The sequence below is a fragment of the Oncorhynchus mykiss genome, chromosome 9 (genome assembly GCF_013265735.2).
Source record: "Oncorhynchus mykiss isolate Arlee chromosome 9, USDA_OmykA_1.1, whole genome shotgun sequence".
Lineage (NCBI taxonomy): Eukaryota > Metazoa > Chordata > Actinopteri > Salmoniformes > Salmonidae > Oncorhynchus > Oncorhynchus mykiss.
The window spans coordinates 61,774,307-61,788,936 of NC_048573.1; the positions used below are offsets into that span (position 1 = coordinate 61,774,307).

General features: G+C 42.7%; 1 protein-coding gene across 17 annotated transcripts in view; it reads right to left on the reverse strand.

The window, feature by feature from the left end:
• hspg2 (heparan sulfate proteoglycan 2) overlaps positions 1-14,630 on the reverse strand; it is a 200,218-nt gene that overhangs the window by 44,659 nt on the left and 140,929 nt on the right. For 11 of the 17 annotated variants that reach the window (XM_036988585.1, XM_036988594.1, XM_036988584.1 and 8 more), the window contains 15 exons: positions 14,259-14,297; positions 9,021-9,290; positions 8,833-8,913; positions 7,908-7,991; positions 6,314-6,406; positions 6,046-6,135; positions 5,634-5,864; positions 5,240-5,353; positions 4,925-5,052; positions 3,938-4,024; positions 3,633-3,691; positions 3,262-3,429; positions 1,446-1,556; positions 1,105-1,205; positions 686-866 (listed from right to left, as the gene is read on the reverse strand). In XM_036988585.1, coding sequence (XP_036844480.1) covers positions 686-866; positions 1,105-1,205; positions 1,446-1,556; positions 3,262-3,429; positions 3,633-3,691; positions 3,938-4,024; positions 4,925-5,052; positions 5,240-5,353; positions 5,634-5,864; positions 6,046-6,135; positions 6,314-6,406; positions 7,908-7,991; positions 8,833-8,913; positions 9,021-9,290; positions 14,259-14,297 — 1,837 coding nt within the window. The remainder of the gene's footprint in view (positions 1-685; positions 867-1,104; positions 1,206-1,445; positions 1,557-3,261; positions 3,430-3,632; positions 3,692-3,937; positions 4,025-4,924; positions 5,053-5,239; positions 5,354-5,633; positions 5,865-6,045; positions 6,136-6,313; positions 6,407-7,907; positions 7,992-8,832; positions 8,914-9,020; positions 9,291-14,258; positions 14,298-14,630) is intronic. The other 6 variants (XM_036988596.1, XM_036988598.1, XM_036988597.1 and 3 more) reach the window with 4 other exon arrangements.

Here is a 14,630-nt window from a genome sequence, read left to right on the forward strand (position 1 = left end):
TAGCGTAGGGAGAGATTTGAAGGTGTTGGGTTCTGAGAATAGGAAATATACTTATTAACGTCACTGATGGAGTGCTGAGGTTTAGAGGGTCTACACCAAAAGTGTGGTGTCCTCCTATAAGGGTTATAGGAGGAAGACATATAGTGTGTGCAATTAAGCTTGAAATGTGTTGAGTGCAGGGAAGCGATTACATGTGTCAGGCATTAATAAGGGGAGAGAGCCATGGATTAGTGATGTTGAGGTCAGGTCAGGTCAGGTCACCGTAAAGAACGATGTTTGTACAGATGGGTAGGAGGAGACTCAGCCTATGAGGAACAGTCAAACATCAGTGCTTGTGTGAAAATGTTTTTGTCTAATGCAGCTGTATTGATCCTCCGGGCAGAATAAACATCAGAATAAAGAATTAGAACCTAACACGGGGTTTGACATGAGAGAGGTTGTCTGAATTTAGAAAAGTGGGGGTTGGGAGTCAGAGTGACAGGGGTTATGCTGTTTGCCAGAAGCTAGGGTGCGAACAGATAAACACATTTAACGCAGTGCATTATATAGGGGGACGGAGGCAAAGCCAAAGCAAGCAGGGGCATGCGCCATTCAAGGAAGGGCTGAGGAGAGGAATAGAGCTTGTAGGGTGGTGTAAAGAGGCTGATGGCTAACAGTATGATGGCATCTGTCTGGGATCACAAACCTGGCACGTAGAGGACGGCAGTGCCCTCGTCCATGGCAAACATGTTAGAGCCTGTACACACGTAGATGCCAGCGTCCTCAGGCTGGACGTTCTGGATGGTCAGGATGCCGTTGAAGTCCATGGCTCTGTTAGGCAGCTTGCCATTACCCCGCCGGGTCCACACCAGGGTGTAGGCTGGAGACTGGGAGGGGAGGGGACAGATGGGTACAAGATGTGAAGTAAACACAAGTAAGAGAGAAAGCAATGCAACAGAGGGGACAATAAAAGGGGGACAATTGTATAATAATATGCTAATAATATGGTTTTCTACCATTTTCTCTCATGGCCAAATTTATTAAGCATAATGCCAACCAGCCAAGATATATCCAAATAAATATAATTGATTGTGTTAATGTCTCCATGTTGGAAGCCAGTTTTACCTTGCTCTTGGCTGTGCAAATGAAGCTGACTGTTGCTCCAACTGTGACGCTATGTGCTTTGGGCTCCTCAATGGTCACTTCAATGGGTTTGGATAAGACAGCTGGAGACAGAAACCATTCAGTAAACATTTAAAAGCCCCAAAAATGTATTACTTACTGTATCTCAGCTTTGACCACATTTAGCTGGAGCCAAAAAAACAAACAAAAAAAAGCTTATAAGTTCAAACCAGTCTAACTATTCAACAACTGACTAAGATCACTGATAAAATAATCACAAAATTAATTAGAAATTCAATATGTTTGTGCATTCAGTAACTGTTTTATGATTTAACAAGTAGTACTTGTGACGATGATCTCAGCGCGGCTCCTGTTGGTGTTGCGTTGGTCTCTGCAGGTACAGACGTAGATGCCTGCGTCACTGGGTTGAACACTGGGGATATGCAGCTCCTCTCCTGAAAGAACAGGTAGGAATATACAGTTGAAGTCGGAAGTTTACATACACTTATGTTGGAATCATGAAAACTCGTTTTAAAAGTATCTATATCCAGAGTAAAACAAGTCCTATATCGACATAACCTGAAAGGCCGCTCAGCAACGAAGAAGCCATTGCTCCAAAACCGCCATAAAAAATCCAGACTACGGTTTGCATCTGCACATTGGGACAAAGATTTTTGGAGAAATGTCCTCTGGTCTGATGAAACAAAAATACATGTCACGCCCTGGTCTTAGTATTTTGTGTTTTCTTTTTTCTTTTGGTTTTGTCTTGTTTTTTTTTGTAGGTATTGGGATTGTGGTATAGTGGGGTTTTCTAGGAAAGTCTATGGTTGCCTGAAGTGGTTCTCAATCAGAGGCAGGTGTTTATCGTTGTCTCTGATTGGGAACCATATTTAGGCAGCCATATTCTTTGAGTGTTTCGTGGGTGATTGTTCCTGTCTCTGTGTTTGTTTGCACCAGATAGGCTGTCTAGGTTTTCACGTTACGTTTATTGTTTTGCATTGTTCGTGTTTATTCTTTTATTAAACATGTATCAATATTACCACGCTGCATTTTGGTCCGCCTCTCCTTCGACGGAAGAAAACCGTAACTGGTGCACTTAACAGATGGCATCATGAGGATGGAAAATGATGTGGATATATTGAAGCAGCATCTCAAGACATCAGTCAGGAAGTTACAGCTTGGTCGCAAATGGGTCTTCCAAATGGACAATGACACAAAGCATACTTCCAAACTTGTGGCAAAATGGCTTAAGGACAACAAACTCAAGGTATTGGAGTGGCCATCACAAAGCCCTGACCTCAATCCTATAGAAAATTTGTGGGCAGAACTGAAAAAGTGTGTGTGAGCATGGAGGCCCACAAACCTGTCTAAGTTACACCAGCTCTGTCAGGAGGAATGGGCCAAAATTCACCCAACTTATTGTGGGAAGCTTGTGGAAGGCTTCTATTTTCCATTGGTTTTGTCTTGTCTTCCTTCACACCTGGTTCCAATCCCATCAATTACATGTTGTGTATTTAACCCTCATGTCCTTGTCGGAGATTGTGTGATTGTATGTGATGTGTAAGTTATGTGTTGGTGTGTGACGGGTTTTGTTCCCACTTTTGTTATTTTGTACATTTTGGTTTTTGGAGTTTTATCAGCGCTTATTAAACGACTGTTTATACCAAGTTGGTTCTCCTGGGCCTGACTTCCCTGCCACCAACACGCACCCTTTACACCTCTGACCCACTGGGAATGTGATGAAAGAAATAAAAGCTGAAATCAATCATTCTCTCTACTATTATTCTGACATTTCACATTCTTTAAATAAAGTGGTGATCCTAACTGACCTAAAACAGGGCATTTTTACTAGGATTAAATGTCAGGAATTGTGAAAAACTGAGTTTGAATGTGTATGTAAACAGGTGTATGTAAAGGCTAAGGTGTATGTAAACTTCAACTTCAACTGCAGAAGAACTTTACATTAACATGGGGAATGGACTCAATAGGCTCTCTACTAAAGTTAGTACTGGATGTTTCACCAGTATAAGGTATTTACTGAGAAGTGTATACTGTAGGTACTGTAGGTACAACTATATAACACTACATCAGTGTATGTATTGCTCTTATACTAGGCTATGTCTCACACCCCACTACCCAGACCTGATCTGTATACTTTACCTTGTCCGCGTCTGTTGGCGCTGTTGGTGACGGGCTTTCCGTCCTCCCTGGACCAGTAGTAGTAGTGGGGTGGAGCGCCGGTCACCTGGCACCGCAGGGTCACAGGGCTGCCCTGGGCCACCAACACCCTCTCAGGGTACACCTTCACCACCAGAGAGGCTGCCACTGCTGTGTCAGAGGTTAAGGGTCAAATGTTAGTTGGCAAGGATCACAGAGAGCAACTCTTACTGTTAAAGTAGAGTATTTAATTTTGTTTATTTTACTATTTTACCTGACATTGGGTCCAAAATACCTTTTTCCCAGGGGAGACCTGACCAAGTATGGGGAAAATACATTTCTGTGCAGCTCTTTTGCTGACTGCATTCACTTACTGTTGAATGGACGACACTTAATCCTGTCCTGTGGATTTCCAACATATCCAGGTGCACAGCTGTGAAAAAACAAAATTATAACGAGTCAATGTGACGACAGAATTACAGACAGTGGTGGAATGCCATAGAGAGGACATTGAAAAGTTAGTCTGAATAGAGCAGCCTGGTCCTAGCTCTGTCTCTGCTGTATGGTCAACTCCTATGATCACTTAGCATGACAATGACCACAGGAGTCAACAGGACAGCACAAACAGATCTGGGACCAGGCTAGAATAGACAGGTAAAGTAGAGTTGAGTCAGCTTACCGTTCACAGTATTGGCCAGTGTATCCAGGCTGGCAGGCAGTGCACTGATAACCACCGTTACCCAGGCTTTCACAGGTAGGGGAGAACCTGGAACATACACAGAGAAGAAAGATGAAGTACAGAATACTTAATTCAGCATTATAAACTGGGTGGTTCGAGCCCTGAATGCTGATTGGCTGACAGCTGTGGTATATCAGACCGTATAGCACTGGTATGACAAAACATTTATTTCTAATTGTGTTGGTAAACAGTTTATAATAGCTATAAGGCACATCAAGGTTTTGTCGTATATGGCCAATATACCACGGCTAAGGGCTGTATGCAGGCACTGCACATTGTGTTGTGCATAAGAACAGCTCACACTGTTACCATCCAGAAGGCGAGGTCAGGTGCATCAAAGCTGGGACAGAGAGACTGAAAAACAGCTTCTATCTCAAGGCCATGAGACTGCTAAACAGCAATCACTAACTCAGAGAGGCTGCTGCCTACATTGAGACCCAATCACTGGACACTTTAATAAATTGATCACTAGTCACTTTAAACAATGCCACCTTAAATAATGTTTACATATCTTACATTACTCATATCACATGTATATACTGTATTTTATACCATCTATTGCACCTTGCCTGTGCCGGTCGGCCATCGCTTATCCATATATTTATATGTACATATTCTCATTCACCCCTTTAGATGTGTGTGTATTAGGTAATTGTTGGGAAATTGTTAGATTACTTGTTAGATATTACTGCACTGTTGGAACTAGAAGCACAAGCATTTCGCTACACTCGTATTAACATCTGCTAACCATGTGTATGTGACCAATACAATTTGATTTGATTTAAAAGATATGAGAGGTAAGAGATATGAATGAGACCATTTAAAATGCAACACAAGATAAAAGTCCGTGCGAGTGTTAGTGTGTGCGTTTATGTGCACGTCTATGTGTGTAACAGCCCTTTGCTGTAATGTACATAGCCTACTCACTGGTTGTCAGGGTCTGTGTGGGGGCAGGCACAGGGCTGGCAGTCCTCTGGGGTTCCAGCGGTGGGGTCCCCAAAGAAGCCCGGGGCACACTGCTCACACATTTCTCCCTGGGTGTTGTGGAGGCAGCTCTGGGGGTGGGGGAGAGCAGACACACAGATGTTATTCAATGTACTGATTTCAAAACAACCGCTATCTTCTACAAGGCCTCTAAAAAGACGTCTCAACGAGACTAACCTAGATAAATTAAGGTTAAATCAAAAAAAGTGAGACATTTCTGAAAACATCTGCCATAAAGAGATTCCCCGGGCTGCATACCGTGCAGATGCCAGTCTCTGAGTGGCAGGAGTCAGAGTGCCCGTTGCACTCACACAGCTCACAGTGGCCCAGGTACAGCCCACCTCCGGTTCTGGTGTAGCCAGGAGCACAGTCCTGGGGGAGAGGAGGTATAACTTTCATCACACAACATCACATGGACTTGACACGCTAAGGGTGGGTTTCCGGACATAGAGCCTGGTCCTCTCTTAAACATGCTTTCTCCGGGAGTAAACACTGTTGAGTGTTCAAATGTACATAACCATACGATTTAAGAGGGTCATTTGTCAATATTGCCACCTGTGGCAGAGTGAGAGAGAGAGAGAGAGAGAGAGAGAGAGAGAGAGAGAGAGAGAGAGAGAGAGAGAGAGAGAGAGAGAGAGAGAGCTCCTCTTACCTGACAGGAGAGTCCCTGGTAGGCAGTCGGGCAGCTGCACTGCTCCACCTCTAGAGCCTGAGCAAGGCCGCTGTAGTTGGGCACGGCCACCTCCATGCTGACCTCGGAGATGCTGGAGGACCTCATCTCTGTGTAGTAGGAGGCCCGCACCAGGATGTCATCCAGGTCAGCCAGCACCATCATCAGGTGCTCCCGAGTGGCAGGCATGCCGTCTGGACGACGCCAGTTCTCCTACAGGAGAAAGAGAGCAGAGTTAGGTTAATACTATGCTATTACTAGGATTCTAGGGTGACCTGTGTCAATGAGGAATGGATGGTAAAGGTTGCAATCAAATTGCCGTTTGGGGAAAACAAAGTTCTATTGAATTGAAATGATAAAATGTAGGTAATCTGTACTACTGTAGAACACTGACCTCTCTGAAGACAACCTCAAACTGGCGGGACTCTCTTGTCCCCTGTCCCCTCTGCCATGGCTGACGAGCCACCAGCGTGATGTCATTTCCCTGTGGGCATCAATGAAAAGGAGAAACAATCAATGACAGGTGAATGGATGCAACCACAATACGTGGAAGTGATTTCAGTTGATAACTTATGGGATGGAGTGTGTTACTGTTTGTATGGATGCAGCAATAGAACATGAAAGTGAATGAAGTTGGTAACTTTGCTGCATAAGCTACTTACAATAATCTGAATGTCAGGGTCCTCGATGGCTGTTCCTCTCTGTCCTGCTACGTAGGAGATGGTGTACTTCAGCTTACCGCCGTAGGAGCTCACCTATAACATGGGTAAAGGTAAAGAAATTAGTTGCATACTAAATCTAACTTTGTTGATGAGCCTTTGAGCGTCAAACAAATATGACTATAGGCCTCTAACACAATAATGTTTCAGGAAGAGGCAAACGAGTGAATCTATGATTATGTCTATTACAAAAGAGATTTCATATCCTAATCAGTCTTTCTATTTATTTTAGGCATGAATTGTTCCCAATACAAAATGAGTCATGCCTGACCTCCCACCCCTTAGAGAAGTGATTATGAATCATTATACAACAGGTGGGTCTAATCCTGAATGCTGATTGGTTAAAACTACATTCCAGCCGGTGTCTATTCCACAAGTTACCACCGGCTAAATCTATGATGTTAAAATGCCTATTTACTCTGTTCCATCTGACTGCGCAATCCACTGTCTCATCAGCCCAGCCAAGCAATTTATAATCATGATCTGCACTATTAAAAGTATCTAGACATTATCTCACATTTCTTTTAGAACAACATCTAGTTTTCAACAGCGGAGATTTGTTTAAACCTTGCTGTCTGTCTCTCCGACATTTTGCAATATTGTTTCAATATTCAAATTTGATATCCAGCTGTCCCATAGTAATGAACGTGTTGGGAGTCAGGACGAGACAGACAGGCAGGCAGCGTTTCTCAGCCAGTCTAAATCATGAATCAGCTGGCATCAATTTCATGGATATATACAAAGAAATGTCAATTGAAAAAGGTCAAACAAAATTAAGTGAGTCTAGTTTGCAGTCTTTCCAGCTTCAGTTTGAAGTGATTGTGTTAGCTGTGTTGTTGGCTAGCTCCTCTGAACAACAGTGTCCTGATGAGTGAGCACATTATCTATGCCAGGAGAAATTGCTCCTCATTAGCTCATTGTTATGGATGTGTCAAAATAAATGTCACTAGAAAACAGGTTAAAACAAATGCGTCTATTTTGCTGTTATTCTGGCTGCACTGTTCGACGTGACTGTAAGTTAGCCGTAGTTGGCTAGCTAGCAAGCAAGGGATAAGAAAGTTGCCAGCCATTATGGCAATGGAACATTTTGAACGAACGGCTGTGTCACATCCATAGATACAGAACGACTCGGTCTCGTCTCTAGCAACCAAACCGATAGAACGAATGACCAGCCGGCTTGCATAGCAACCCTAGATTTTTGTCGGGACTATATTTTGTGGAATGATGAAATTACATGAATAAATTCATCAAAATAACGTTTGTAATGAAAACATGTGAATCATTATTTGAATATGTTGGTAACCCGGTGTTTGGAGGATATATTGGCATGGTTTGCCGTCCCTCGATTTCGTCTTGGGCCTAACAACACCCGTGCCAATATATCTTCCAAACACCGGCTTGTCAGGCATTATCACTTAAATAATCAGGAGCTCCAAACTCTACAGGGTTGTCAGGTGATGCCGTCCTTCCCTTCCCCTGCTCTGCAAAAACCCAGGCAGGGTGCAGGAGGGCTGGGTCTGGCTCGTACTGTTGTTACCTTATCCCCTTTGAACTGATCTGGAAGCTGCCAGTAGAGGGTGTCATCCGGGTGCAAGCTGAAACGTTTGTAGACCAAAGCGTACTGGGGCAGAGCAGGAAGGAGAGGCATGAGAGAGCAAGCCAGAGACAGAGATCAAAAGATAAGCAAGGAGAGAGATAGAGGCATTGCAAGCAGGCAAGCATGACAGAGTAGAGTAGAGCAAACTTTTAGAGAAAGGGTTTACATTTTGGACCTCTACTACTTAACTACTACTTGGTGACAAAGTGAGACTCACACCATGCATTGACTAGCAACTATAACAACAGATTCCTGTGTGTGTAAAGGGAATATCATAGCTTGTTAAGGTGACTGTGTGACGGGTGTATTTGTTTAGACCCTTGTACAGTAGAATTATAATTACAGATCCAGTACTACTCTTTACGTGCACAATTACAGAGTATGACTTTAACAGCAATTAGTGGGTTCTCTGTGCTTTCCAGAGGAAAATGCCACCCTGGTTAGCCATGGAATATATGCACAAACTGCTCTTTTCAGACCAATCTTCCCTTTCTTGTTCTTTGAAATAGACTCTAACACTTTGCCAATACTATGGTGAACTGTACAGGATAACCCTGTGAAATATGAGTTCTTATGATTCATGAATCGATAACTTGATCAGTTGTTGATTTACCTTCCTGGCTACAGTATGTTATTGCATGGAAGGTGGCAGTTTCCTCTGTGTGTGCCAAGGGCAGGGACATGCGTTCAGTCAGTCAGACAGTCAGTCTATCAGTCAGTCAGTCAGTCTGCTAGTCAGTTAGTCAGTCAATCATCACACAGTCACTCAGTCAGCCATTCGCCTGTCCATCAGGCAGCCAGTTAGCCGACCAGCAAGCCAGTCAGTCAGTCAGTCAGTCAGTCAGCCTGTCACTGTCATGTCTACCAGGCTGGAGACCCCAGCAGGCCTGGGGCCACTATGAGCACTAGGAGGACCCACTATGTTCTTCGTCCCACGCCGTTTAGTCTGTCAACAGGACCAGGCCCAAACAGAGAGTAAATCAGTCAGCAACGACCACAATAACACATATGGATAAGCTAAAGAAGTATGTTTGAGGGTTATTTTAGATGTACCTGGAGTTGAGGGGAGGGGCTGGGGGAGGCTGGCTGAGGCCTAGTAGGCCGTACCAGGGAGGAAATACCAGAGGGGGAGGAAGAGGGAGAGAAGGGCTTCATGGGGGTACGAGACCCAGCACGATAGGAGTGGCTGGGGATCTTCCTCTCAAAGGAAGACGAGGAAGAGGAGGAGGAGGGAGGGAAGGGGGGAGAGACTGCCGAAGAGCCTTTGTTGCCAAAGTTGGAGATAATTTCCCAGATCTCATCATCCAGCTTCTTCACTTGTTCCTGGGGGAGAGGATGGGGGGTGGGGGGCTCAGCGGGGTTCCAAAATAAGACCTCTCATCATGCAAGGTAAGAGACACACCAAGCACTGGGATCTTGGGGTGTAGGTAAGAGACACACTAAGCATTGGTTGTCTTGGGGTGTAGGTAAGGAGACATGCTGTCCTACGCATATCCAGGGCTACACCGCCGTGGTGTGTACACAACTTCACTCACTGGGGCCATTCAACTTCCTAGTTTCTATAATCCTAAAACATACAAAATCATCCACACGTGTCTGCCATTAGACACAACATGGCTCTCTTCTCTTCACATTTCAGATAGTCTCACATGTTCATTCAGGTCTGTATGCAATACACACATGCCTTTTCACTACATGCATCTGGTACATTTACTGTCAATATGCTGAAGTTGCATTCATGCTTATATCAACCATGCTACCATGTAAATGTTCAGTCGCTTATCTAAGGATGTTGGGATTATCTTTTGGTAATGTCATGGAAAATCCCAAAATGCAATCCATATTAGGGGAAGGAGGTCACACTGTGTGAGGAAGATGGTTGGTTTATATTGTTGTCAGTAGATGTGCTGTATGGACGTAACAGTGTGTGGCTAGACTACAGTAGGAATACCTGGCTAGCTCTTTTGGACCGGGAGGTGCCATTACCCTTCAAAAGACTTCATTAAGACCCGAATGGCCGCATCCTTCCTCAGTTGCTACACTGTCCAGGGAGATACTCTCTAGTTTTGTGAAAAAAGCAAGGCTCCTCTGATCACTTTCTACTTTCCCATGGAGGAGCCAGTGGACACTTTAGAACTAGAACTAATGGAAGGCTTATAGAATTTAACTACTGTTTATGGTCACAGTAATGAATCAAAGATGGATGTCTGCAAAGCTCCTTATGACTCATTCACTGCGGTACAGTTAAGTACTGTACATCTGAGTCATCCACTATGTGAATGGTCTATTAAACAGAGTGCCTTTTAAGTAAGCAATTTTGTGTAGCGTGTAACCTACCATATTCTATCCACATACTGACAATAATGTCTATACATCCCATCACACATACTGTAAGTTTGTTCATTTACAGTGACAAGACCAAGAATGGATCGTTTGGCGAGTCACATCCGGTGGAATATTCTAGTGGATTTGTCTGTGGGGCTTTAAAAGCAGGCGCATTGAGAATCAGACTGAGACCTTTTTGACAGGTGAACCATTGAAATGTTATTGGGATGTGTTAAACGGCCACTTTGTACACATGAAGAAGTAACTATTACAGAAGAGAGACTTATTGAATACGATCGTTTAGTTCCATTCAAGACATATCCATCATTTGAACTACTTCAGTTGCATATTTAGGTCATTCCAGTTTAAACTGTTTAAACTAACCTCATATCAGAATACATAGTGTGCAGAAAACCGATTGTTGACACCCAGATGCAATTATTATAAGCATTTCAGTCATGATTTTGGGATGAGATGTTCGACAGGCAGGTGTCCATATACTTTTGGTCATGCAGTGTGTATATATATATATATATATATATATATATATATATATATATATATATATATACAGTGCCTTGCGAAAGTATTCGGCCCCCTTGAACTTTGCGACCTTTTGCCACATTTCAGGCTTCAAACATAAAGATATAAAACTGTTTTTTTTTGTAAAGAATCAACAACAAGTGGGACATAATCATGAAGTGGAACGACATTTATTGGATATTTCAAACTTTTTTAACAAATCAAAAACTGAAAAATTGGGCGTGCAAAATTATTCAGCCCCCTTAAGTTAATACTTTGTAGCGCCACCTTTTGCTGCGATTACAGCTGTAAGTCGCTTGGGGTATGTCTCTATCAGTTTTGCACATCGAGAGACTGGCATTTTTTCCCATTCCTCCTTGCAAAACAGCTCGAGCTCAGTGAGGTTGGATGGAGAGCATTTGTGAACAGCAGTTTTCAGTTCTTTCCACAGATTCTCGATTGGATTCAGGTCTGGACTTTGACTTGGCCATTCTAACACCTGGATATGTTTATTTTTTAACCATTCCATTGTAGATTTTGCTTTATGTTTTGGATCATTGTCTTGTTGGAAGACAAATCTCCGTCCCAGTCTCAGGTCTTTTGCAGTCTCCATCAGGTTTTCTTCCAGAATGGTCCTGTATTTGGCTCCATCCATCTCCCCATCAATTTTAACCATCTTCCCTGTCCCTGCTGAAGAAAAGCAGGCCCAAACCATGATGCTGCTGCCACCACCATGTTTGACAGTGGGGATGGTGTGTTCAGCTGTGTTGCTTTTACGCCAAACATAACATTTTGCATTGTTGCCAAAAAGTTAAATTTTGGTTTCATCTGACCAGAGCACCTTCTTCCACATGTTTGGTGTGTCTCCCAGGTGGCTTGTGGCAAACTTTAAACGGCACTTTTTATGGATATCTTTAAGAAATGGCTTTCTTCTTGCCACTCTTCCATAAAGGCCAGATTTGTGCAATATACGACTGATTGTTGTCCTATGGACAGAGACTCCCACCTCAGCTGTAGATCTCTGCAGGTCATCCAGAGTGATCATGGGCCTCTTGGCTGCATCTCTGATCAGTCTTCTCCCTGTATGAGCTGAAAGTTTAGAGGGACGGCCAGGTCTTGGTAGATTTGCAGTGGTCTGATACTCCTTCCATTTCAATATTATCGCTTGCACAGTGCTCCTTGGGATGTTTAAAGCTTGGGAAATCTTTTTGTATCCAAATCCTTCACAACAGTATCTCGGACCTGCCTGGTGTGTTCCTTGTTCTTCATGATGCTCTCTGCGCTTTTGACGGACCTCTGAGACTATAACAGTGCAGGTGCATTTATACGGAGACTTGATTACACACAGGTGGATTGTATTTATCATCATTAGTCATTTAGGTCAACATTGGATCATTCAGAGATCCTCACTGAACCTCTGGAGATAGTTTGCTGCACTGAAAGTAAAGGGGGTGAATAATTTTGCACGCCCAATTTTTTAGTTTTTGATTTGTTAAAAAAGTTTGAAATATCCAATAAATGTCGTTCCACTTCATGATTGTGTCCCACTTGTTGTTGATTCTTCACAAAAAAATACAGTTTTATATCTTTATGTTTGAAGCCTGAAATGTGGCAAAAGGTCGCAAAGTTCAAGGGGGCCAAATACTTTCGCAAGGCACTGTATATATAGGTGTGTCCAAAGTTTGGACACACCTACTCATTCAAGGGTTTTTATTTATTTTTACTACTTTCTAAATTGCAGTATAATAGTGAAGACGTCAAAACTATGAAATAACACATATGGAATTACGTAGTAACCAAAAAAAGTTTTAAACAAATCAGATTCTTCAAAGTAGCCACCCTTTGCTTGATGACAGCTTTGCACAACTTTTGGTATTCTCTCAACCAGCTTCACCTGTAATCATTTCCCAACGGTCTTGAAAGAGTTCCCACATATGCTGAGCACTAGTTGGCTGCTGTTCCTTTTTCCTGGGTTGAGGTCGGGTGATTGTGGAGGCCAGGTCATCTGACACAGCACTCCAACACTCTGCATCTTGGTCATATAGCCCTTACACAGCCTGAAGGTTTGTTGGGCCGTTGCCCTGTTGAAAAACAAAAGATAGTCCCACTAAGCGCAAACCGGATGGGATGGCGTATCGCTGCAGAATGCTTTGGTAGCCATGCTTGTTAAGAGTGCATTGAATTCTAAATATATCACCGACAGTGTCATCAGCAAAGCACACCTACACCATCACACTTCCTCCTCTTTGATTCACGGTGGGAACCAGACATGTGGAGATAATCCGTTCGCCTACTCTGCATCTCACAAAGACACGGTGGTTGGATTTTCAACAGCCTAATTTTCAACAGTCCATTGCTCATGTTTCTTGGTGTCCTTTGGTGTCTCCTTTGAACAGTTGATGTTGAGATGTTTCTTATACTTGAACTGAGTAAAGCATTTATTTGGGCTGCAATTTCTGAGGCTGGTAACTCTAATGAACTTCTCCTCTGCAGCAAATGTAACTCTGGGTCTTCCTTTCCTGTGGCGGTCCTCGTGAGAGCCAGTTTCATCATAGCGCTTGATGGTTTTTGCGACTACACTTGAAGAAACTTTCAAAGTTCTTGAATGAAATGCATTCCAGGTGTCTACCTCATGAAGGTGGTTAAAAGAATGGCAAGAGTTTGCAAAGCTGTCGTCAAGGCAAAGGGTGGCTACTTTGAATAATCTCAAATATAACATACTTTGTTTAACACTTTGAAGTTACAGGTCTGTGAGAGCCAGACATCATGCTTGTTTGTAGGTGACCAAATACTTATTTTCCACCATAATTTGCAAATAAATTCATTAAAAATCCTACAATGTGATTTTCTGGATTTTTCTGCCTCTCTCATCTTTTTAAGTGGGAGAACTTGCACAATTGGTGGCTGACTAAATAATTTTTTGCCCCACTGTATATATATACATACTCTGTCCTAATATTTCTATATTTCTTAATTCTGTTTTTTTACTTTTATATTTGTGTGTATTGTTGTGTATTGTTAGATATTACTGCACTGTTGGAGCTAGGAATACAAGCATTTCGCTATACCCACAATAACATCTGCTAAACATGTGTATGCAACCAATAAATTGTGATTTGATCTTAAGCTAAAATATTACTAATATTGTGTGAAAATAGAGCAAGTACTGGATGTTGATTGCTGCTACAACTGTGCTAAAACTAGGAAAAAATCGAGGCCATTTGAAAACTATGCAGGCAATCCATGCATCTCAAACACAGTTGTGTTATGGTTTATGTATGAAACATTTACCAAAATACTGGACACCAATCAGTACGATCAATTGCCAAATCACACCAATCTTTGTTTGAATTACAAACTGACATTTTTGTCATCAATTGTTCACAATAAGTCTGATACTGTATGCACAATCATCAGCACACGACAAGCACCACTCTGGTTTACCTGATGTGCTCGTCTCATACGAGCAAAGAAAGCTTCCTTCTATAGAGTGGGCAGGCAAACCAAGAAATAAAGAAGCAATTAATGTTGCTGCTTAACGAGCCATAATCTCATCAATACCAAAGAAAATGTAATCATGTGATGGTCTCTAAAAGTAGATGCATCAACAGACAAAGTACTGTCTACTATCTCAGAGACTGCTAAGGCCTTCTGACGAGGTTCTAACCCTAGTAATAAATGGTGAATTCAGTATACAGAGAGTATACAACCAAACTCTGTCTCCACACTATGAGGACATTGGCCCTCACTCTCAGTGTTCTCTGCTATAACTCATTTAGCAAACCCATTTCACAGCAAGAGAAGATCAGCTCTGGC